We start from the raw sequence: 24,004 nt of genomic DNA, 5'->3' as shown, positions 1-24,004 counted from the left end.
ACTCAAGCATTGCCTTGCTAGGGGCAGATGCTGGATTTATGCAAGATGGTAAGAAGAAGCTAATATTTTCAAGGAATTTCTAAAGGCCAACTATGGACAAGCACAAGTGTACAGAACTCATAGGAGTCACAAATCCAAGGAAAATCGAAACCCATTTAGAAGCTCTTCTCCACAAAATTCATAAGAAAGACTGGAGGCAGGGCACAACAGGAGTAAAGAAAGTTTCTCTCATAGTGCAGTCCTGGAAGAGGGGAAGAGTGGCTACTATAGGAGAGGTAAGAAGTCTTGCCAAAATTCTTCTATGATATTTACATTATGGAACAAAGGCTTTAAGCTACTTGGGGAAGGGAAGCAAATTTTGTCACCCCTAAACCACAGATAAAAACACATTAACATGAGTGAATAAAACAAAATTAAAAATTCCACCTTAGGAAAAGGGCAGAAAGAATTCTTAGGGTCAGACCATCAGGGGAGGGGCAAAATTATTGAGAAGGCCCTAACTCTGTGACACAGGGACATAAGAACTGCCTAAAATAGGCTGCTCCAAAACAGCAGAAAACAGAAATTTCCAACACAACCACACCACATTAGCAAATACCAAGTAATATAGAAGAAAGAAGGCTCCTTCCAGGAGAGGGACAAAAGCCTAAAGAGAGAGACACTTTCTGAGGCACAGGCAAAAAAAGGAGACTCAAGGCTGAAGATAGAGCAGATTTTCACAAAAATCTGTAGAAGACAAGCCCCTACCCTAGACACAATGTAATAATAGAGAATTTTGAAGCCTATGTAACACTGAGGTTAACAATAACAGCAAAACCCATACCCAGATCAAATTCTGACTAAATTGACCCAACCTTCTCCCAGCATTAGAAAAGGCTAATATTTTTTTTCAATATATGAAATTTATTGTCAAATTGGTTTCCATACAACACCCAGTGCTCATCCCAAAAGGTGCCCTCCTCAATACCCATCACCCACCCTTCCCTCCCTCCCACCCCCATCAACCCTCAGTTTGTTCTCAGTTTTTAAGAGTCTCTTATGCTTTGGCTCTCTCCCACTCTAACCTCTTGTTTTTTCCTTCCCCTCCCCCATGGGTTTCTGTTAAGTTTCTCAGGATCCACATAAGAGTGAAACCGTATGGTATCTGTCTTTCTCTGTATGGCTTAAGAAAAGGCTAATCTTATTTCCAGACAGAAATACTATTTCCTTTCCCTACCTATGATGTTTGATTTGAATCAAAAATTACAAGACAAGCAAAATAAAAAGAAAGGAAAAATACACTATCGAGAGACAAAGCAATCAAAAAAGCCAAACTCAGAGATGACTCAGATGTTGGAACTACCAGACAGGAAACTTAAAGTAACTATAATTAACATGTTAAAAGTCATAGTGGGAAAAGGGGGAACATGCATAAACTCATATGAAATTTCAGCAAAGAAGACTGAAATTATTATTTAAAAAAATTTTTTTTACATTTATTTATGTTTTGAGAAACAGAGTGAGACAAAGTGTGAGCGGGGTAGGGGCAGAGAGAGAAGGAGACACAGAATCTGAAGCAGGCTCCAGGCTCTGAGCTGTCAGCACAGAGCCTGACACGGGGCTCGAACCCACTGACCCTGAGATCATGATCTGAGCTGAAGTCGGATGCTCAACTGACTGAGCCACCAGGCGCCCCTGAAATTATTTTTTAAAATCAAATCAGAATGCTAGAAATAAAAATATATGGTAACAGAGATGAACTCATAGTCAGACTTTCAGTGGACTCGTCATCAGACTTGACACAAAGAAAGTAAACTTGAAGAATAGATGTCATTAGATTGTACCACCTAAACTGGAGTACAAAAAGGGAAAAAAGAGTGAAGGAAAAAGAACATTCAAGAGCTGTGAGACGGTATCAAAAGGTCTAATATTTGTGCAATTGGAATACTAGAGAGAGGAGCAAAAGAGAATGTATTAGAAGCAGTATTTGTAGAGATGGTGGCCAAGAATTTTCCAGAAGTAATGAAACTCACTAAACTACAGACACAGAAAGATCAGAGAACACCAAGACAAATCAACACCAGAACACACACACATACGGACACATGCACACACACCCGTAGATATAGCTGCTGAAAACCACAGATAAACACAAAACCTTGAAGGTATCCAATAGAAAAAAAAGACACTTTACATGCAGAAGAACAAAAGTAAGAATTACAGCATACTTCTCATATGAAAACTATGCAAGCCATGAGACAGTGAAATGACAACCTTAAAATGCTGGGGAAAAAAATAACTGTCAACTCAGAATTCCATACTTAGCTGAAATCTATTTCAAAAATAAATATTTTTCAGACAAACAACTAAGATAATTCATTAGCAGCATATACGCCTAAGCTAAAGACTTCAAATAGCATAAATGAGGCAAACATTCTTATTTTAATCAGAGAGACAACCAATCTAGAGACAACCATCTAAAGCAAAACAGCATCAATGTATTGAGTATTTCTTTCATGTATAAAAGCAAAATGTATCACAATAAAACAAAGGACTTGAAGGAAAAATTGGGAATATACTGTTGTAGTATTACTAAACTATACCTAAAGCAGTAAAATATTTTTTCAAGGTAGACTGCAATTAATTAAAGATATATGTTGTAAATCCTAGCATGACCATTAAGCATTTTTTAAAAAGATACGTAATTTTTTAATTAAAAAAAAGAGATATGAATAATGAGCCCAGAGTGGAGAGGAAATGGAATCTTAAAAATAGTCAATTCAAAAGAAGGCAGAAAAAAAATAGGATAAAAGAAACGAAGAATAGGTGAAACAAATAGGAATAATCTAATGACAGATTTTATTTCAACAATATCAAAAATTACATTAAATATAAACAATTAAGACCAACTAAACAGTGAAAAAAAAAGACCAATTAACTGAAAATTTGTTAGGTTGGATGAAAAAAAAAGACCCAATTTTATGCCATGCACAAGAATACCACTATAAATATAAAAATAAATTTAAAGTTAATGAATATACCATGTCAACACTAATCAAAAAAATATTGGGAGGCTCCTGGGTGGCCCAGCTGGTTGAGCTCAGGTCATGATCTCACAGCTCCTGAATTTGGGCCCCACATCAGGCCCCGTGCTGACAGCTCAGAGCCTGGAGCCTGCTTCAGATTCTGTCTCTCTCTCTGCCCCTCCCCTTCTCATACTCTGTCTCTCTCTCTCAAATATTAACAAACATTTAAAAAAAATTAAAACAAAAGAAGAACACTGGAGGGGCACCTGGGTGGCTCAGTTGGTTAAGTATCATATTCTTTTTTTTTTTTTAATGTTTGCTTGAACCCATGAACCAAGAGATCACGACCTGAGCTAAAGTCGGAGGCTTAATAGATGGAGCCACCCAGGCGCCCCAAGCATTGTACTCTTGATTCTGGCTCAGGTCATGATCTCACGGTTGGTAAGATCAAGCCTCACATCAGGCTCCCTGCTGACAGCACCAAGCCTGCTTCCTCTTCCTCTCTATGCTTCTCTCTCTCTCTCTCTCTCAAAACAAACAAATAAATAAATAAACATTTAAAAAAAGAAAGAGCTGGAATAGTCATATTAATATCAAAATAGACTTCAGGGATAAAAAAGGTATATTACATAATGAGCAAAAAGTCAATTCATCAAGGAAGCACATATTTCTACAATGTATATGGAATTAATAACAGGGCTTCAAACTACATGAAGCAAAAACTGCTAGAACTGGAAAGAAAAATAGCCAAATCCACAAGAAGAGTTAGAAACTGCAATACTTTTCTCTCAGTAATCAACAAAACAAAATCAGTTGGCAAAATCAGTGGATAAAATAAGTATATAAAAAATTCTGAGAAAAACATCCTCAAAAAACGTGAAGTAATTTATAGAACACTGTGCCCAACAACAGCAAAATACATAGTCTTTTTCAAGTACATAGGAAACATTCAACAAGTCAGAACATATTCAGAATGATAAAACAAACTTTAACTAATTAAAAAAACCCACAAAATTATATAAAATACGTACTTAGACCATACTGAATTAAACTAGAAATTAGTAACAGAAAGTTATCTAAAATATTTCCAATATTTAGAACATAACCAACATACTTTTAAGTAAACCACATATCAAAAAAAGTCAAAGGGAAACTAGAAAATATTTTCTAATGACAACTTATTAATAATTATTGGATGCACATAAAGCAGTTCTTATAGGGAAATTTATACATTTAATAATTATATTAGAAAAAAGTAAGAACAAATTATAACCAAAGCAAGCAGAAGAAAATAATAAAGATAATAGTAGAAAGCAATAAAATCAGGAACAGAGAAACAATCAAGAAAAATTAATAAAACCAAAAACTAGTTCTTTGGAAAAAAGATATATAAATTAGATAATAATTTACTCAGACAGACCACACCCTCTGCAAAATATGAAGACAAAAATCACCAATACCAGGAAATTTAAAACATTTAAAAGATAGCAAGGAAATACTATGTCTATAAATTTAACAACATAGATGACATTTTAAAAATTCTTGAAAAAACACAAACTGCATAAAATCACTCAAGAAAAAGACATATAACTTGAATAATCCTATACATACTAAAGAAACTGAATTTGTACTTGAAAATATTCCCCCTCCCCATCCCTACTTCTCAACACAAAATTCCTGGTTCAGATGGGTTCGCTGGAAAACTATAGAAAACTTCTGAGAAACAAATAAAGCTTGTTTAATTCAAATTTTTCTAGACTACAGGAAAGGAAAAATGTTTCAGAATTCATTGTGAATTCATTGTGAGGCCAACATTATCCAGATACCAAGACTACACAAAGAGTACAAGAAAAGAAAACTACAGCCTACTATCCCTAATGAAAACAGAAGGAAAACAAAATCCTCAACAAAACACTGGCAAAACAAATCCAGCAATACATGAAAAGAACAGTACCATGATCAAGTGGATTTTATCCTGGGTATGCAAGACAACTTCAACACTCAAAAATTAATCAGTGTAATTCATTTCAACAGACTAACCAAGAAAGATCACATAATAATCTCAATATTTCAAAACAGCATTTTACAGAATTCCTTTTTGATAAAAACTCATAGCAAACCTATGGAAGGGAACTTCTTCAATAAAATAAAGAGCATCTACAAATACCTACACCTAAATACTAATAGTGAAAGACAAAGTTTTTCTAGTAAGCTCAAGATCAAGGCAAAGATATCTATTTTCATCACTCTTATTCAATAGAGTGCTCAATAGAGCATAATCAGTTAAGATAAATCAATAACAGAAAGGGATATTGGGAAGGAAGAAATAAAACTGTCCTTTTCCCCACTAATTGTATTATTTTCTATGTAGAAAATCCCAAAATACCTGCAAAAAACTATTAGAACTAACAGTGGGTTTAGAGAGATTGCAAAATATAAGGTCATTATACAAAAGTCAATGGCATTTTTACATACTAGCAAGCAGCAGTTTTAAATTTAAAGTTATAAAAGTATTCTTTACAAAAGCATCCCCAAAGAGGAAATACTTAGGTATAAATCTAACAAAATATCTATGAGATCCTTTATGCTGGAAACTACAAAACAGATGGAAAAAAATCCAAGCACTAAATAAAGCAATATACCATGTTCATGAATTGAAAAACAAATATTATCAACATATCATTCCCTCCAAACTGATCTGTGGATTCAACACAATTCCAATCAAATTCCCAGCATAATTTTTTAATCAAAAGTTTATTCTAAAATGTATATAGGAATCAAACCACAAGAGACTCTTAATGATAGAGAACAATCTGAGGGTTGCTCGAAGGGGAGGTGGGTAAGGGGATGAGCTAAATAAGTTATGGGTATTAAGGAGGGCAATTGTTAGGATGAGCACTGGAAGTTATATATAAGTGATGAATCACTAAAATCTACTCCTGAAACCAATATTACACTGTATGTTAACTAACTAAAATTTAAATTAAAATGATAAAAAAAATAAAAATTAAATGGAGAAGCAAATATAATCAAAACAATGTTTTAAAATAATAAAGTTGGAGGGCCCACACTAGCTGATTTCCAGACCTATTATAAAGCTATAGGAATCAAGGGTGCCTGAGTGGCTCAGTCAGTTAAGCATCTGACTCTTGATTTCAGCTCAGATCATGATCCAAGGGTCATGGGATTGAGCCCCACATGGGGCTCCCACTGGGCATGGAGCCTGCTTAAGATTCATTCTCTCTCTCTTTCTCTCTCTCTCTCTCTCTCTCTCTCTCTCTCTCTCTCTCTCCCCTCCTCCTCCTCCTCTCTGCCGCTCCACCCTGCTCACATGCTTTCTCTAAAATTAAAAAAAAAAGTTATAGGAATCAGGACAGTGTGATATTAGAGAAAGAATACAAATATAGATTATTGGGAAAATATAGAGTCCAGCAATAGACCCACTCATGTATAGATAATATATTTCTGACAAAGATCCCAAAGCACATAATGGAAAAAGGATAATCATTTCAACAAATGAGATAGGAATAATGGACATCTATATTGAGGGTGGGAGGGAAACACTTTCATCCATACTTCACATAATATTTAAAAATTACCTCAAAATGTATATCCCTAAATGTAAAACCCATATCTCTAAAATTTCCAGAATAAAACACAGAAAAAATGTCTTTGTGACCTTAGGCTATACAAAGATTTCTTAGATATGATAACAAAAGCACAATTCATAAAAATAAAAAACTTGATGAGATGGATTTCATGTAATTAAGAATCTCTGCTCTTCAAGGGACACCATTAAGAGAAGGAAAAGACAAGGCACAAAACTGGGAGAGAATATTTGTAAATTGTAGACCAATAGAAAAGATCCAGAAATGTATCTCATACTCAGAATATAAACATAACACTCAAGTCTTGAAGATTAAAAAGCAGTTCAATAACAGTGGGCAAAAGATTTGAAGACTTTACTAAAGAAGCCACACAGATGATAAATAACTGCATGAAAAGATGCTCGAAGTCATTAGTTATTGGGGAAATGCAAATTAAAATCAAAACAAGAGTTAAAACCTATGAAAGGCCTTGAGATTTTATCCTACTTGCACACTAACAACTTTGCCTGCTACAATTTTTATGGATGTTGGCAGAAGACATAAGACTTGAGTCAGAGACAAAGGATGTTTTATTACAGTACCACATACTACATGAACATCACATTCACGTCAGTCCCCCACTCTCCAAGTACTACGGGGGCGATGCAGAGGCAGGCTCAGATAGATGCCCAGCATGGAAGCGATGTCACAGCCAAGGAAGACCCAGCTTGTGAAATCTCTACCATTTGCAAGCAAATCTGCCTAAGCTTTGCCCTGAAGTGAGACACTATCTTTATTAGACTGAAAGGCAAACAAATCTTCTCTCTGCTCTGAAGAGAGATGCTATCTCTATCTTCCAAGGCTCTTTGTCATACAAACATCCTTGAAAAGATAGTCTAAAATAAGAGGCTGTTTGTGACTTTGCTCATAGGACAGACTGGAGACCAGAGGAGAGTGATCTCCCAATAAGAGCTATCAGTACACACCTGTGAGAATGGCTGAAAAACATTTTATGATAACACCATGGTAAAGTGAAAATGAGTGACTACATTAATTTTGGGAATGTGAAGTCGTATTCAGAGAACAGCAGAATTTCTTAAAGTTAAACATATACTTCCCATATGACCTACTCCTAGGTATTTACCTAGTTGAAATGAAAACTTACATTTGCACCCAAACCTGTTTCGCAAATGTTTATAGCAGCTTTATTTACATTGCTAAAAACTGGAAACAACCCAAATATCCCTCAACTGATGAATGGATCAACAAACTGTGGTGCATTTATGCAGTGGAATACTACTCAGCAATTAAAAAAAAAAAAAAGAAGCAGCAAACTACTGAAACACACAGCAACATGGATGAATCTCAAATGCATTACTGTAAGCACATAATAAAAGAAGCCAGATTCAAAAGGCTACCATCTGCATATTTCCATTTATATAGCATTCTGGAGAAGAAAAAATGATAGAAAGAAAATGTACCAGCAATTTCCCGGAACTGGTGGTAGAGAAATGAGTACAAAGGGACTTGGGGGAATTTTTTTTGAGGTGATGGAATGGTTTATACCTCAGTTGTGGCAGTGGTTACAAGACTGTGTATTAAAACAGAGCCATATACTAACAGGGATGAATTTTACTATATGCAAATTATAACTTGGAAAAGGGAGAGGAAAAAAAGAGAAATAATATGTATAAACTCTAGAATTGGACTTCCTGAGCTGTGCCTCTTTCTAAATATGGATCTTGGGTATATTCACAAGTTCTCTAAGCATAATCTTCTCAACTGTGATGTGAGAAAAATAATAGTATCTATGTCTTAGAGTTGTTAGCTTACCTTGTTGTAATGATGTTCCATCATTAATTATTATTTGGTGTCCTATTATATACCTAGCATTATGCTTGATGTTAGGGATACAAAAATTAATCTATGATGTGGCTCCTGCCTTCTGGGAGGCTATGATCCACAGAATAAACATCCCCTGAATAAACCAATAAACACATTGTTTTACTGCCATTAGATTATTACAACAATTACACAAATTTTAAAAATCCAATTTCAAGCAACTATTAAGCCAAATTCATGTTAATCATTTTAAATACAGTTCAACTTTAGCAAGAATTTTCTAAATTAGGAATAGAAATTTCAAGTCAAATCTAAGAAATCCTATTGGCTGCCCAGATGTTTCTAAAATTATCTCTACAGATAATTTTTAAAAGCTGGAAATTGAATTTATTTATAAGTTTGTCATATTCAGAAAGAATATCAGCCTCCCTTGTTTTTCCAATTTATTCTAGCATTTCAACATTAATTTAAGTAAGAGTATCAAGAAAGTACTATAAAAAGAATATGAAATTATGTTTCCTCATTTTCTAAGATTTCATGTATCTGGATAAAATGTTTCCTTAAAAAGATAAAACTAAGAGGAATCACTGAAAATGGATGAAGAGGCTGTGGTATTCCAGAAAAGTCTGCTTCCCCCAAAAAGAAAGGAATTAGTGACATCACCTTTAAGTCACATAAAAGATCCAAGAATCTTGGTGATATATGTATGCATTACAAGCACACATCACATATACACACCCAACACCTTTCTTGGCCTGTCAGGTACCTCTGTCCCTCAACCAAGTCGAATGTTCTTACTTCAGGCTTAGAGCGTTAGAAACATGAGAAATTCATGCCAGGACATACTATAGCTACTTTTACAGAGTTAATTACATTTTCACTATATTCAACATATCTGACAGGATAAAGCTCTAAAGACAGTTTGTTGTAAATGTGTCCTTTCCACTCAGGGCTTAAAGAAAATCAAGCTATTCTTATTTCAGAGGTTTCCTATCTACTGTCATCTCACATCACGTCTCAGTGAAACGCTGTGAAAAGTGTTCTTGGAGTGTTATCAACTAAAAATTTTGCAACAAGTATGGCTTTTTGCACAGGATTTCACACCGAATAATATAGTAACATCTAGAGATTCCTAACCAAGTGAAAAAAAGAGAACATTTTAAAAGATCGTTTAAAAAGCATGACATATGCACAAGGGCTTCTCAAACAGAGCCCACAAACTTGTTTTCACCATTTTGCTTGCTCTGAACTATTGTTCTGGAGTATGGAGCCCACAAATACAGATCTCCCAAAGTTTTATATATTGAAAATATTCCTAAGGAGTATATCTCTCAATAAGAAGCCAGTATGTGGAAACGTTTAAAGAGAGAGAAAAATAAAATTCATATGATAACTAAAACAAGTCAAAATAAAATTAGTAGAAATGTCCTTTGGCAGAACCCAGAGAAATTAATCACTGGCTACCTTACCTTGCATTTTTCCATTAACATTTTCTAAAATACCAGAGAGCTGGCTGTCAAAGCTGTGCTGAAGACCACTTCTTTGCTTTTCAAGGTGACGTTGTTCCTCAGCAATAGAAGAGAGCATATGTGGTGGCTTTTGGTCATCAAGGGTCTGACTGGGCCACTGGGACATTATGGAACAGGAGTCCTTTTCAGGTTGGCTAAGTCTGGGGCTTGAACTTTGAGCAGAGTCCTGCAAATCACTATTACAACAGGAGAAATGATCCACTTCAAGAAACAAGGGATTTTCATCCTCTTGACGCCAATCATTGCCTTGTTCTTCATCTTCAAAGTAAGCTTCCTGAATCTGAATATCATCTAAGTCCTGGTCTAGCTTTTCACTTAATTTAGAGTCTTGCTTGTTTAAGTTAACCAGCGAAGCAGATAACATATCTCCTGCTTGCTGGAGAGCTTCATAAACCCGAGATATCCAGGAAGAGAGAGGCTGGAAGAAGTTCTGACCATCCTGGGACGCCATGGCCAACACCATGGCCAGCTATCTGATGTCTACAAGTCCACTTGTTCAGTTCCTTCAGTACTCTGGACTTAATGTGAACTACAGAATAAGCATGATGACAAATTAAATTGGAGATCTCTTAATGGCTGTGAATAGTTCACTCTCAAAACTTCTCAGCTGAAACAGAGGAAAGAAATACTTACACCTATTAAAGTAACAAACTCAGACCCATTACCAGATAACCTATAATCAATGTCAAACAACATTTGGAGACAAAAAGAGATCATCATTGAAGTCTGAAAGTAGCTAGATAAAAATGACTGTGGAAATCTAAATGTAGATTATTTCAATGCCTATTCACCTACTCAGGCATGTGCAAAACTTCCATCAGCAGTAATGGGCTCTATTCATGTGGACTGAGAGAAGTCTATCCCCATAGACCATACTTAACAATGTGAAAAGGATAAATGAATCTTCATTAAGAGGCAGTTGGACATGACATTTCAAAATACAAGAAAGGTTGGATGCTTCATCTACGAACCTGCAGATCCCAGTGAGCAGGCTAATAAGCATCTCTGCTTCATGACACAAAGATTTATCCATTCAAAGGAGATGTGTGCCTGGAATTAAAAAGCTTTTAACAGATCTTAAAGTAAGATTTTATATTTTTGTGCAATTTCTAGAAATCATTTATATTCTTGGGGAGCAAAGAACCACTGCAAAACAGAGTGGCAAGTGGAGTATGCAGCTTACTGGAGACATGATCCTCGCATCTGGTTGCCTTTGTCTGTGTTCCAGCCTCCCCAAGACCTTCCTCTACAGCCTGCAAGATTCCTGAGAGACCTTCCTTCCCACAAGATTCACAACCTGAAGGAGGGGGCTATAAGGACATCAACATAGCAACAGGGCACAACAAAGATTCTAGAGCTAAACATCTATACTTTTATACACATGCATGCATACAAACATATACATAAATTCATATACATATGTATGTGTATTGTGTGTATATATATATACACACACATATATATACATATATATGTACAATATATGTATACATATGTGTGTGTGTATATATATATATATATGTGTGTGTGTGTGTGTGTGTGTGTGTGTATGTGTGTGAATATTTATATATATCTTATTGCCCTAACAATGCTCATCAACAGCTCAGGATGAATGCTATAAATGATGGCAGAGCCTAAATTCACTGATTGTGCTTAACTACCCCATCTCTTCTATAGCAATAGCTTCCTTCTGACTCAGTCTACCAGCACTCCTGTATATTTCAGGCTTCTTGACCTCAGGCTACTGCAATTGATAGGATTGCCTACCTTCTCCTAAAATTTTCCTTCTAGCTTTTTTTTTTTTTTTTTTTTAGTTTTTGTAATAGCCATTCATACATGCATTGATTCATCAATAAACAATACTCATCACCTGGGAGAGCTGATCCATCCAATAAGGCTCAACATTTTTGTATACAAAATATACATCTCCAGCCCTTAGCTCAATCCCTCTATCCAGGTTTGTATCCCTGGTTACCTAAGCTAGTGGTTCACAAACTTTGTGGGAGAATAACCTGGTAATCTAATTTAAAAAAGAAAAGAGTCTCAGACTGGTTGAAGGAATACACCCTGGATCTTTTTATTTTTGTCAAGTTTCTCAGGTGACTCTGACACACACCAAAGTTTGAGAGATGCTGATCTGAGGAAAGAGCTACACTTGGGGGTCTCACCAAAATCTCAAATTCAGCCATCAAAACTAGCACATAACTTTTGCTACTATAAGGGTTCAACACCCTAGACTCACATCTGTGACTTTCTCTCTTCACCTCTGCTCCCTTACATTCCTTACATTCCAAGTTCTGCTAGCTTTAGGTCTATGAAGACCCTTCCATTATGTTTGTAGAGTGATCACTTTTCCTACACTCTAATCTTCCCAGATATTACATACCTAGTTGGTTTCCGTCTCAAATCTTCTCCAGCCTCAATCCATCCCTTGAGGTTTGCTCACCATAACCTGACCTTCAATCAGGTCTATTGTCTGTCTCCTCCCCTAGAATAGATATTCCTAGAGGGCAGGGACTGTAGGTTTTATTCCCTAGCTTATCCACAATGTCTAGAAGTGTGCTAAGTATGTAGTCAATTCTCAAGAAATGAACTAATGAGTGCTATTTAATATTGTGCCTAGAATAGTGTGTAGCATAAAGTGTGTACTCAAATTCACTAAATTCATGAATAGACCTCAGAATTGTTGAAAACATCTTAACATCACCACACAAATCCCCTGCAGGGTATTATAAAAGGGTTCTTTCAGCATTTCTTCCACTCCATTTCACCACCCACACAGTTTTTGTTTGTTTTTCCTCCACAAATATTGTGCCTCAGTTGTGCTTCAGATGATCACAGACCTAGAAAGTTCCCTGAGAAATCACTGGGTTTAGCTTCTAACACTGTCTTTCAGTACTTGAAACATTTTAAGATGGAGATTGCATATCTTCCTTAATAATCTTTTCTATTGTTTTATTACACAGAGAAAACTTTATTTTAATATTCAATCCAAAATATTTTAATTTAAGTCAGGGTTTTCTCATCCAATCTTTGAACTAGTAACAGCCTCTGTTCTTTTTTTTCCCCACAAAATAGGTTTATTTTAGAAATTTTAGGGAAAAAAGATAAGCAAAAATAAAAGAGGTAATAAGGCATAGTCTCCATCACCCAAAGATAACCAGCCTTTTATTCTACGTCCATAGGATAATTTTTTATACATATAATTCATTGTCAAGTTAGCTTATATACAGAGTATACAATGTGCTCTTAATTTCAGCATAGATTCCCATGATTCATTACTTACATACAACACCCAGTGCTCATCAAAACAAGTGCCCCCCTCAATGCCCATCACCCATTCTCCCCTCACCCCTGCCTCCCCATCAACCCTCAGTTTTTTCTTTGTATTTAAGAGCCTCTTATGGTTTGGCTCCCTCTCAATTTCTAACTACTTTTTTCCTTCCCTTCCCCCATGATCTTCTGTTAAGTTTCTCAAATTCCACATGAGTGAGAACCATCCACATTGTTGCAAAAGTAACAGCCCATGTTCTGGGTCTCATATCTCTTTCTTTTGTAATCTCTGTCTATCAAAGCCTCTAGGCAATTTTTCTAAAAAAAAATAAAGCTTATATCACTCCCCTAGTTTAAAAGGAAAATCAAAAAGAAACCCTACTGAGGTTTTCCTATTACTTATAGTGCAGAATTTGAGCATTGGCAGCCCATCTGTCAAAATCACAAAACTCTGTGTTTATTGATGCAGAGTTCTTTAAAAATTAATTTTGATGCCTCCAATTCACTACAGTCCTCATCTCTCCCTGTTATATGTACCTACTTGCTTTATTCATTTTTATGTAGCCTGCCTGACCCCCTGGAAGCACCTGAATTTTTAAGTCCTACCCTATAGGATAAAGTTCACATTCTTTACGATGGCATACAAGAGAAGAGATGCTCAAAAAATGAACAATCAGGGGTGCCTGGAAGACTCAGTCAGTTAAGCATCTGACTCTTGATTTCAGTTCAGGTCATGATCTCATGGGTTCGTGAGTTGGAGCACTGGGTAGGGCTCCGAGCTGGGTGTAAGCCTGCTTAAGATCCTCCCTCCCTCCCTTTCTCTTTCTCTCTCTCCCTCTCTCTCTTCCTGGCTCACATGCATGCTCTCTCTTATCCAAAATTTAAAAAAAAAAAAAAAGAACAATCAGCACTACCTAACTAACGTTAGTACTGGAGGGGTCCTAGAGACCTCCTGTAAGTTGCCAACTCTTTAACTGATGAATCACTGGATGTGAGGACTTCTGGGAGGTGGAGTCTCAGATCAGTGGCTATTTATCAACCAGTTTGGAAGTATTTCAATTGCTTCACAACTCACAAAGCCATCCCTCTTGTCCTGACAGAATGTCTAGCTCTGTATGAGCTGTTCCCAATAACACTGCCCCACAGTGATAACTTGGCTATTCTTCACCACCCCTCATTGTAAAGTGCTATGTTCCAGTCACACTAACACACTAAGCATTTGTCATAGTAACTGTGCTCTTCCCTGACTTCTGTTTGCTCTGCCCAGATGCCTTCTCTCCCTGGCCTGCCTGGTAGATACTTACTCATTTTTTACAATGAAACTCCTATTGCATATGTCAACACTTCTACAGTCAAAGGTGTGGCCTCAGAGTACTTTAAATGTGTCTTTATGATGTAAGTTTTCACTGGATATGGTAATTATTTGTCAATCTTCCTCTTCCAATGGACACTATTTAGAATTAATAATTCTAGGACCCACACAGGGTAAGGGCTCTTTATCTAATGTTTGCTATGTGAATGAATGAATGAATGAATGAATGAATGAATGTTATTAATGAACAATTTTCTTCATCTATAAAGTGGAGTTAACTCACTAGATAACCCTTAATAGTTCCTTTCTGCTTTGAAACCCAAGAATTTACCAGTGTGGGCCAAAAAGCATTATAATATTGAGCCTGGATATATTCAGCATTAAGTTGCCTTTTCAAAGATTGGTTCTGTACCTTTGTCAATAACCACTGTCAGATGATTTTGGAGCAATTAGAAAGGGGCCAAATATCCAATATCCATCTATATATTAAACAGTGTCCAATTGTTATATTCTACAATACTAAAAAAGAAAGGGCACGTAAAGCTGGAACATGAAAAATTACCTACTTAGCAACACTGGAGACATTTCATTTTATACTAAAGCAATATAAAGCCAAAAGAACTAAGTGCTAGCAGAGTAACCAGGGAAATATCTTTGTTTCTTGGGTAAATCTCAACTAGCTTGCTAGAGCACACCAAAGGTAATAGCAGATGTATACCTTGTATCCTAGTTCTTCAGGAACTTTCTTACAGCTGAAAAGACAAACTGGCGTGTGGTGTCACAATAATTATTTTTAAACACATAGGAAAAGAAAAGTAGTAAAGAAAAGACAGTCCAGGTCCTTGGATTAGAAGGAAAAATACAGATAAAGTCTGTGGTATCTGAGAAGGCTCACCATTCAAATTTACAGTTCATGATACTTCATTATTCCAAGTATTAAAAAAAAAAAGGTGTGTGTGTGTGTGTGTGTGTGTGTAACATAAAAGCTCCTACCATAAACATAAGTTTATGGTAAGGAAAGTTTACAGCTTCTCAAAATACTCAGAATAAACTGGCAATCTAATAAAGAATTAGTTAACAACCAACTCACAGGAATAGAAGGTCCAGCATAGGGAATATAGTCAATGATATTGCAATAGCATTTTATGGTGACAGATGGTAGCTACACTTGTCGTGAGCATAGCATAATGTATAGAGAAATTGAATCATTATGTTATACACCTGAAACTAATGTAACATTATGTGTCAACTCTACTCAAAAAAAATTTTTTATAGAATTGGTAACAACCAATAAATAAAAGTGAAAGGAAAACCATTGATATATTCCAGGGGCTACATTACATTTCTTTAAATAGCATTTTAATTAGAATTTTTCTCTATTAATTTTAATTATAAAAGTGTTTAATTAAGGTCATTTTAAACATAGGAAGTAACTAAACAGTAAACATTAAAGAGTTGTTTCTGTAGTGGGGAAAACTATCAAATTCCTGAGTCATATGCTTTGTCATGTATTTTGACCATCCTCACCAAGGGTAATTGTGAGCAGAAAAGGAGTGGTTCCATACCCAGAATAATAATGCTCACGGTCCTTTAAAGGCTGTTAGTTAAATCTTTCTGACCCGATTTTCTATCTAATGACAGATGTTTGGAGGGAGGGAGGAAAGCTATCACCTAAGAAGAAATACTGGTTTCTGGGAGATATGCCTTAAAAATGGATGTTATTTTGGTGAAAGATAAAGTGGAAGTCTGTATGCGTGTGTGATTTTTAAAGGATTATGAGCTCCTGGAGAGAGTCAAACACATTCTGGGAGAAAAGAAAATGTTTCCAATAATATGGTCTCCAGGTAACCTAGCCCCAAATCAAAATCTTATACAAGTTCATCTACTGAAGTGTGTTAATGTTTAGCCATTTTTAATGGAGAAATCACCTTGGAAAGTCTACTCTTCTTATTTTCTACCAAGATCAGTAGGGCAGTCATAAATAAAAGTCAAGAGTACTGGAATGGTGAAATAGATGAAGGGGATTAAGAGGTACAAACTTTGAACTATAAAATGAGTAAGTCACAAGGATGAAAAGTACAAGTTAGGGAATATAATCAATAATAAATCAATAATACTGTGATAATGCTGTATGGTGACAGATGGCATCTACACCTACCAAGGTAAGCACTAGATAATGTAAGAATTGTCAAATCACTATGTTGTATTAAGATACACTGAAATTAATATAACACTGTATGCCAAATATACTTCAATAATAAAAAAACATTTTTAAAAAATACTGGGTTTATTCAAAGTGGTTCCTCACAGCCGTCAGTTAACTTCCTTGTGTCATCTATTAAATGTGGGTTATTTATTATTGACTTCTTAGACTGGTCATGAGGCTAATTAAGTCTATAATTTTTATGACAATATGAGCAAGAAAACTTATAAACATGAATAATATATGGAGTCAAAATAAGAACTATAAAATGGGCTGTAATCCATCTTTAAATGATTCAAAAGAGACTACAGGTGTTTTCTGTTAAGAGAAAATTTGTTATGTGGGTAGGAATATGTTTTCTGTTAAGAGAAAATTTGTTATGTGGGTAGAGATGAAATAACTTTTACAGCATTTGTCCAAAATGTTTTCTAAATGCTGGAATCTTAAATATAAAAATGGACTACTGAGGATTATTTATGTAAACAATATGGATATAATACAGCCATATTTTTATTACTGGGGCATGTGCAATACAACAGACCCTTTGCCATTGGGCTTTGGTAGGGGACAATTAGCTTAAAGCTAAATGTGAAATTGCCCTATAATCAAAATATACTTTCATCAGTAGATATTGAGAAAAATGAGACTGCATGAATAAAAGCAATAGTAATGGCTTTGAAATCACACAAAACAAGGCTCAGTGTTGGATAATCTCTCAGTTACACCATGGCATGGGGCAAAACATGTTAACGGGGTGCACCTGTGTCCTCATCTGCACTATGGGGAGCACAACCCCCTGTTTTGAAATTCACTGTGGAAATGAAATTACACAACAGTTCTAAAGCACCTAGAACAGAGTCTAGTACACAACAGGCACTTCATATCAGTTATTCATGACTAAACCCAAATCTGTGACATTTTAGTATATGTGCTGCTGAAGCGAGCACTAAATCTATTATATTTTAAAAGGTAAAAACATGTTAAACTCTTGTAATCCTTTCCCTAATACGCCAAGACCCCAGAAACACAATACTATCATTATAGCTAACATTTGCCAAGAACCTTACAACATGCAATGTTTTCTGACAACTTCTATGAATAAAAACTTTTTGTGAAAGATACTAGCTTTCCCATTTTATAGTTGAAAAAACTAAGGCTTAGAAAGGGCAAGTGATTTGCCTCAAGGTTCATGCTTATAATAAAGAATGGAATTAGCATTCCAATTCTCCTTTGAATTCCAAATTCTTGCTTTAACCACTACTCCAAATCTTCATAAAATGTCAATAAGAAACCTTCAAAATAAAACATGTAAAGGTACTTTCCTCATAAGTGGCCAATGTGAGTTCAAATTCAGGTTTGTTTGACTCCAAAGTCTATTCTCATTTTGTTTCCACTCCACCTTTCCTACCTATTTCACTAAGGAAACCTTTAAAAATTAAAATTATTGGGATTACTTTTCCAAAGTAAGCATAATAAAGGTTTTAAAAATTTCTAAACTACTGCTTAAGTTGAGGAAAACTTATTTTTTTATTTTTTAAATGTTTTTATTTATTTTTGAGAGAGAGAGAGAGAGAGAGAGAGAGAGAGAGAGAGAGAATGAATATGGCATGGGAGGGATTGAGACAGAGGGAGACACAGAATCTGAAGCAGGCTCCAGGCTCTGAGCTGTTAGCACAGAGCCTGACGCGGGGCTTGAATTCATGAACCACGAGATCGTGACCTGAGCAGACGTTGGACACCTAAACGACTGAGCAACCCAGGCACCCCTGAGGAAAACTTATTTTTAAATATATTTTTCAAACTATCCAACAGACAGCTTTGTGTTTGAGCATAAATAATGATATCAAAAAGATCTTAAAAAGATGATCTTGGCTCAACAAGAGTTTTAAATTGCTCAATGTTTTTGCTATTGTAACAAATATCACCTTTAAGATATTCTCTAAATTTCATAAGCCCATTGAATATTTTGGACCATCTATTATATCCATGAAATGGCCTCCATGATTTTTTAAGAAACATATCTGATTATGTCATTCCACATTTGAAATGACTTACAATTACTTCTTATTGCTTCAAAGTCCAAAATTTTCCACAAGACTTAGAAGGCCATACATGATTTGATCCCTTCTTGTCTTTAACCACTCTCTTTTTGCTCTCTGTTCTTCAGTATCTAACCTCCTCCCTTCACCATCTTACTTCAACAGGCTCCTCCCACTAGCTAAGACTGTGTTCCTCCCTCCAGGCTTCCTTCCCTTGTCCCCCAAAGTCCATCCATCCACTTTCAGGGCTCAGCCTGATAACCAGCATCCCATAATCCAGCCTCAGTTATGTCCCCCTGAAACAGTCTGTTTTGTTCATTGATTGATTGATTGTGCAGGGGAGAGGTGCAGCAGGAGAGAGAGAGAAAATCTTAAGCAGGTTCCATGCTCATCACAGAGCCTGACACGAGGCTGGATCCCATAACCTTGGGATCATGACCTGAGCTGAAATCATGAGCCAGACATTCAACCAACTGAGCTACCCAGGCACCCCTAAAATAGTCTCTCTTAACACCTCTGATTCCTTCTTATTAACACTTGTTGTATTACAATTATAACTTATTTTTTTCATTCCCCCACCCACCTCGCCTCTGGTGACCATCAGTTTGTTCTTTATAGTTAAAAGTCTGTTGCTTGGTTTGTCCCTCTCTCTCTCCTTTTTTCCCCTTTTGCTTGTTTTGTTTCTTAAATTCCACATATAAATTAGATCATATGGTATTTGTCTTTCTTTGAATAACTTACTTCTCTTACTCTCTACCTCTACCATATTGTTGCAAGATTTCATTCCTTTTTATGGCTGAAAAATCTTCCTTTCATTCATTCATTTATATATATATTACATATTATATGTTATATGTTATATATTATATATTATATATTATATATATGCCACATCTTCTTTATTCATCAGTCGATGAACACTTGGGCTGCTTCCAGTTTGGCTATTGTAAATAATGATGCAATAAACATAGGGGTCATGTATCCCCTCGAATTAGCAGAGTAAATACTCAGTAATGCAATTCTTGGATTATAGGATAGTTCTATTTTTAACTTTTTGAGGAACCTCCATACTGTTTTCTGCTGTGGCTACAGAATTTGCATTCCCACGATGGTGCAAAAGGGTTCCTTTTTCTCCTCATTCTCACCAACACTTATTGTTTCTTGTGTTTTTTATTTTAGCCATTCTGGCAGGTATGAAGTGACATCTTATTGTAGTTTTGATTTGCATTTCCCTGATGATGAGTGATGTTGATCATCTTTCCATGTGTCTATTGGCTGTCTGCATATCTTTAGAGAAATGTCTGTTCATATCTTCTGCCCTTTTTGTTTAATGTTTATTTATTTATATTTGAGAGAGAGAAAGTGCACACATGCATGCATGAGCAGGGGAGAAGCAAGAAAGAGAGGGAGAAAAAGAATCCCAAACCGTCTCCACACTGTCAGCACATAGAGGCTGACACATGGCTTGATCTCACAAACTGTGAGATCATGACCTGAGCCTAAATCAAGAGCCAGACGTTTAACTGACTGAGCCACCCAGGTACCCCATTCTACCCATTTCTTGATTGGATTATTTGTTTGTTGGGTATGGAGTTGTATCAAGTCTTTATATATTTCGGATACTAACCCTCTCCTAGATATAGAATTTGCAAATATCCACTCACATTCTATAGGTTGCCTTTTAGTTTTATTGGCTGGTTCCTTTGCTGTGCAGAAGCTTTTTATTTTGATGTGGTCCCAACAGTTTATTTTTACTTTTATTTCCCTTGCTGCAGGAGACATACCTAGGAAAATGTTGCTATGGCCAACGTCAGAGAGATTACTGCCTGTGTTCTCTTCAAGGATTTTTATGGTTTCAGGTCTCACATTTAGGTCATTAATCTGTTTTGAGTTTATTTTTGTGTATGGTGAAAGAATGTGGTCCAGTTTCATTCTTTTGCATGTAGCTGTCCAGTTTCCCCACACCATTTGCTAAAAAGACTGTCTTTTTCCCATTGTAGATCCATTCCTCCTTTGTTGAAGATTAATTGACCATATGATCGATGGTTTATTTCTGGGTTTTCTGTTCTATTCTCTTGATCGATGTGTCTATTTTTATGCCAGTACCATACTGTATTAATTACTACCGTTTTGTAATAGAACTTGAAATCTGGAATTGTGATACTCCAGTTTTGTTTTTCTTTTTCAAGATTGCTTTGGCTATTCTTTTGTAGTTCCATACAAATTTTAGGATTGTTTCCTCTAGTTCCATGAAAAAGATGCTGTTAGTATTTTGATAGGGATTACATTAAATCCATATATTGCTTTGAGTAGTATATATATTTTAGCAATATTTCTTCTTCCAACCCATGAGTGCAGAATGTCTTTCCATTTTTTTTTTTTTGAATCATCTTGAATTTCTTTCATCCATATTTTATAGTTTTCAGAGTACAGGTCTTTCATCTCTTTGGTTAAGTTCATTCATAGATATTTTATTGTTTTGGTGTTATTGTAAATGGGATTGTTTTCTTCATTTCACTTTCTGCTGCTTCATTATTAGTGTTTATGAATGCAACCGATTTCTGTACAATGATTTTGTATCCTGCAACTTTACTAAATTCATTTTTCAGTTCCAGTCTTTTGGTGGAGACTTTAAGGTTTATAATTGTAGCTTATTGGTAACTTATGTAATTATTTCTTTTAACATCTGTCTTCCCCATGAAATTAGAAGCTCCATGAGATCAGGTAGCAGGTTAAGTTTTGCCTTTGCCTGTTTTCAGCATCTAGTTGAGTGACTACCATATAACGGGCAATCAATAGATGTAAATATCAGAATACACTTTTTGCAGAGTCTCAGAAGGGTCCCTAACCACAACTCCCAACTGTCACTGCTATGAACAGCACAGATTGGTGATGTTATTCCATCTCTGAAAGACACCCTGAAACCAACAATTATACCTTTTAATTTTGATCCCACTATATTTGTGATGAAGGAAAGATGAATCATATCTAAGAAAACTTTCATATATAGCCAGAAAACCACTCCAGAACAAATTATTAATCTATTATATTATACATGTTTCTGCTAGGTCTTAGGACATGGCCTCATATTATTATTTATATTGGCCCCCTTCTGTCTATGAATGAACATATCAATAGTCTTGAGTTGTAATTCATAACCTAAATCAATGCTAACAAGTGTTCAGTATTTTTCCTTATGTTTTCCCTTTTCATTTGTTTACATAACCTTCAAACTAAGTAGGTAGTAAAATTGTTCATTACAAAAATGACTACTGCCACACATTGTATCTCCTTCATTAGTGGTTATCAAAATAAGGTCTCCTGGGGTCCTTAATGACTGGGCTGTTAGAATAGTAATGCTGATAACACAACAATGTCAATACTTCTGTGTCTGACAAACATTAATAATCAGTTCCCCCTGGGAGCCCATCAAAAGCAGCACATTTAATGGGATGTTTGTGGTTGCAAACACAAGTAGGTTAGGGGGGTGGTACACAATGTCTCTCAGGTCTGCCTGGCCAAAGTGGCCCTAATCAAAGAACATTTGAAAACATTCCTTTCACATTTCCCGTCCCACTGGCAGGGAATTTCACATAAGAACTGGGAAGCACTGTTTTCCCAGCATAATAGTGGATCCAAATGTTCTTAACTAGTTCTACATACACGTGTGATCTATTTTATAGCATTATATATAGTTGCACAGATTGTATTTCTTCAGTTAAACCAAAATGCTAGTTATATTTCTATTTTACACCAACAATGCCTTTTACTTTTTTCTTCTCTTTCTCTTTCAATCCTTCCAATTTCTCACTAAAAGATATGAAAGCTTGCTTGCTGAGGATTAGCAAATACTCCCGCAGTCTTCTGTTAGCACAGTTTAGTCCAATGAGGATTTACTACCATCACCCATTATGAATGAGAGTCTACTTTCTAGTAATGAAATACTAACATTTCATTCCAAAAAACATACTAGTATAAATATGAGTCCTACAATAGAGCAGCTAATGAAAAAAAAACTCCAACTGATATGGAAAATGACATTTCACATTGGGATCCCATTTCTAAACACAGTGCCACACAAAATACACATTTTGGTTAGTTTTAGGTTCTTTGGAGGAAATTCTAAATGGAACTCTTGCCCTAAGATGTTCTTCAAACTAATACCAACTTAGGTCTTTGACACAAAGCCAACCCACAAGAAAAATAAAAAATTTTTAAAGGTCTGACATCTTTCCAACATAGAATGATGAGCTACTGAGTACAGCTTTGTAAGCATTACTTCTTTAGGGGCAGAAAAGTGATGGAAGGAATTGGGAAGATTAAAAAAAAAAAGCTTTATTTTTTAAAAGAGCTTTCTGCCAAGGAGTCCAGGTAAGACATTGAGAATTTCACTATACTTTCTGTAATGTGCCTTATAATGCCATGATTTATTTTTTGTTTAAAAATAATTTTAAAATAATACACATTCAGATGCCTTAAAGGTAAGGTTTTCTCCAACACCCTGTCTTGCAATAAGTGGCTCACACTTTTGTGGAATGACAACTGTAAATTACCATTCTATAGCCATTGCTCACCGGGGAAAAACAAAAAATAAAAGTTTTCAAGCAGATAGTAATTTCATTCTATATCACTGGCATTAATTGTTCCTAAGTATTGAGAACTGTTTTGAAGACCCGGAGTATAGAAACTAAGAAAATACGATTCAAAACATTTCTGGAATTCCTAATTTCACACACTTCAAATAATAGCTGTCACCTTGTTGTTAAACCTCATTCAGCCAGCCCAGAATAACATAGACTTGCAATTATTATGAGAGCTTTTATGAATAAAGCGTTTGCTCCATTTAAGAGGTTTTAGAGGAATGCAGATATTTTTACGGAAACGTGTAAGTACAGACATGCCCTTTCTTTTACTTTAATCTGTCAGGCTAAGAAAAACGGTGATATTTTAAAGCTGTTACTCCAATAACTAGTTTAAAACTGATTACTCAAATAGCTAGTTAAGCATAAAAAAGGATAGACACCCACTTTACTGCAGAAAATGATCTATACTACTAACTATTCTACGCAAACAATCCTTTCTTCTTGCCACCCACCCATCAACTAAATTTTTCTTTTAACTAAGGCATATATCTTCTTAAAGTATAATGAGCATGGCTGTCTTGCTGACAAGAAAAGCACAAAAACCTACAAAAATCTGGTAAATGTCACTTTT

General features: G+C 35.5%; 1 protein-coding gene across 6 annotated transcripts in view; it reads right to left on the bottom strand.

The window, feature by feature from the left end:
* SYT16 (synaptotagmin 16) overlaps positions 1–24,004 on the bottom strand; it is a 251,067-nt gene that overhangs the window by 86,524 nt on the left and 140,539 nt on the right. For 3 of the 6 annotated variants that reach the window (XM_060619990.3, XM_060619992.2, XM_060619995.2), the window contains exon 3: positions 9,904–10,570. The exons of the other annotated variants lie outside the window; for them this stretch is intronic. In XM_060619990.3, the coding sequence (XP_060475973.1) occupies positions 9,904–10,426 (523 nt within the window). In that variant the 5' untranslated portion in view covers positions 10,427–10,570. The remainder of the gene's footprint in view (positions 1–9,903; positions 10,571–24,004) is intronic. 6 annotated transcript variants of the gene reach the window in all.

This window comes from Panthera onca, chromosome B3 (genome assembly GCF_046562875.1).
Source record: "Panthera onca isolate mPanOnc1 chromosome B3, mPanOnc1 haplotype 2, whole genome shotgun sequence".
Classification (NCBI taxonomy): Eukaryota; Metazoa; Chordata; class Mammalia; order Carnivora; family Felidae; genus Panthera; species Panthera onca.
Note: the sequence above shows the minus strand (reverse complement) of the source record. Positions and strands in the feature narration are given on the sequence as shown.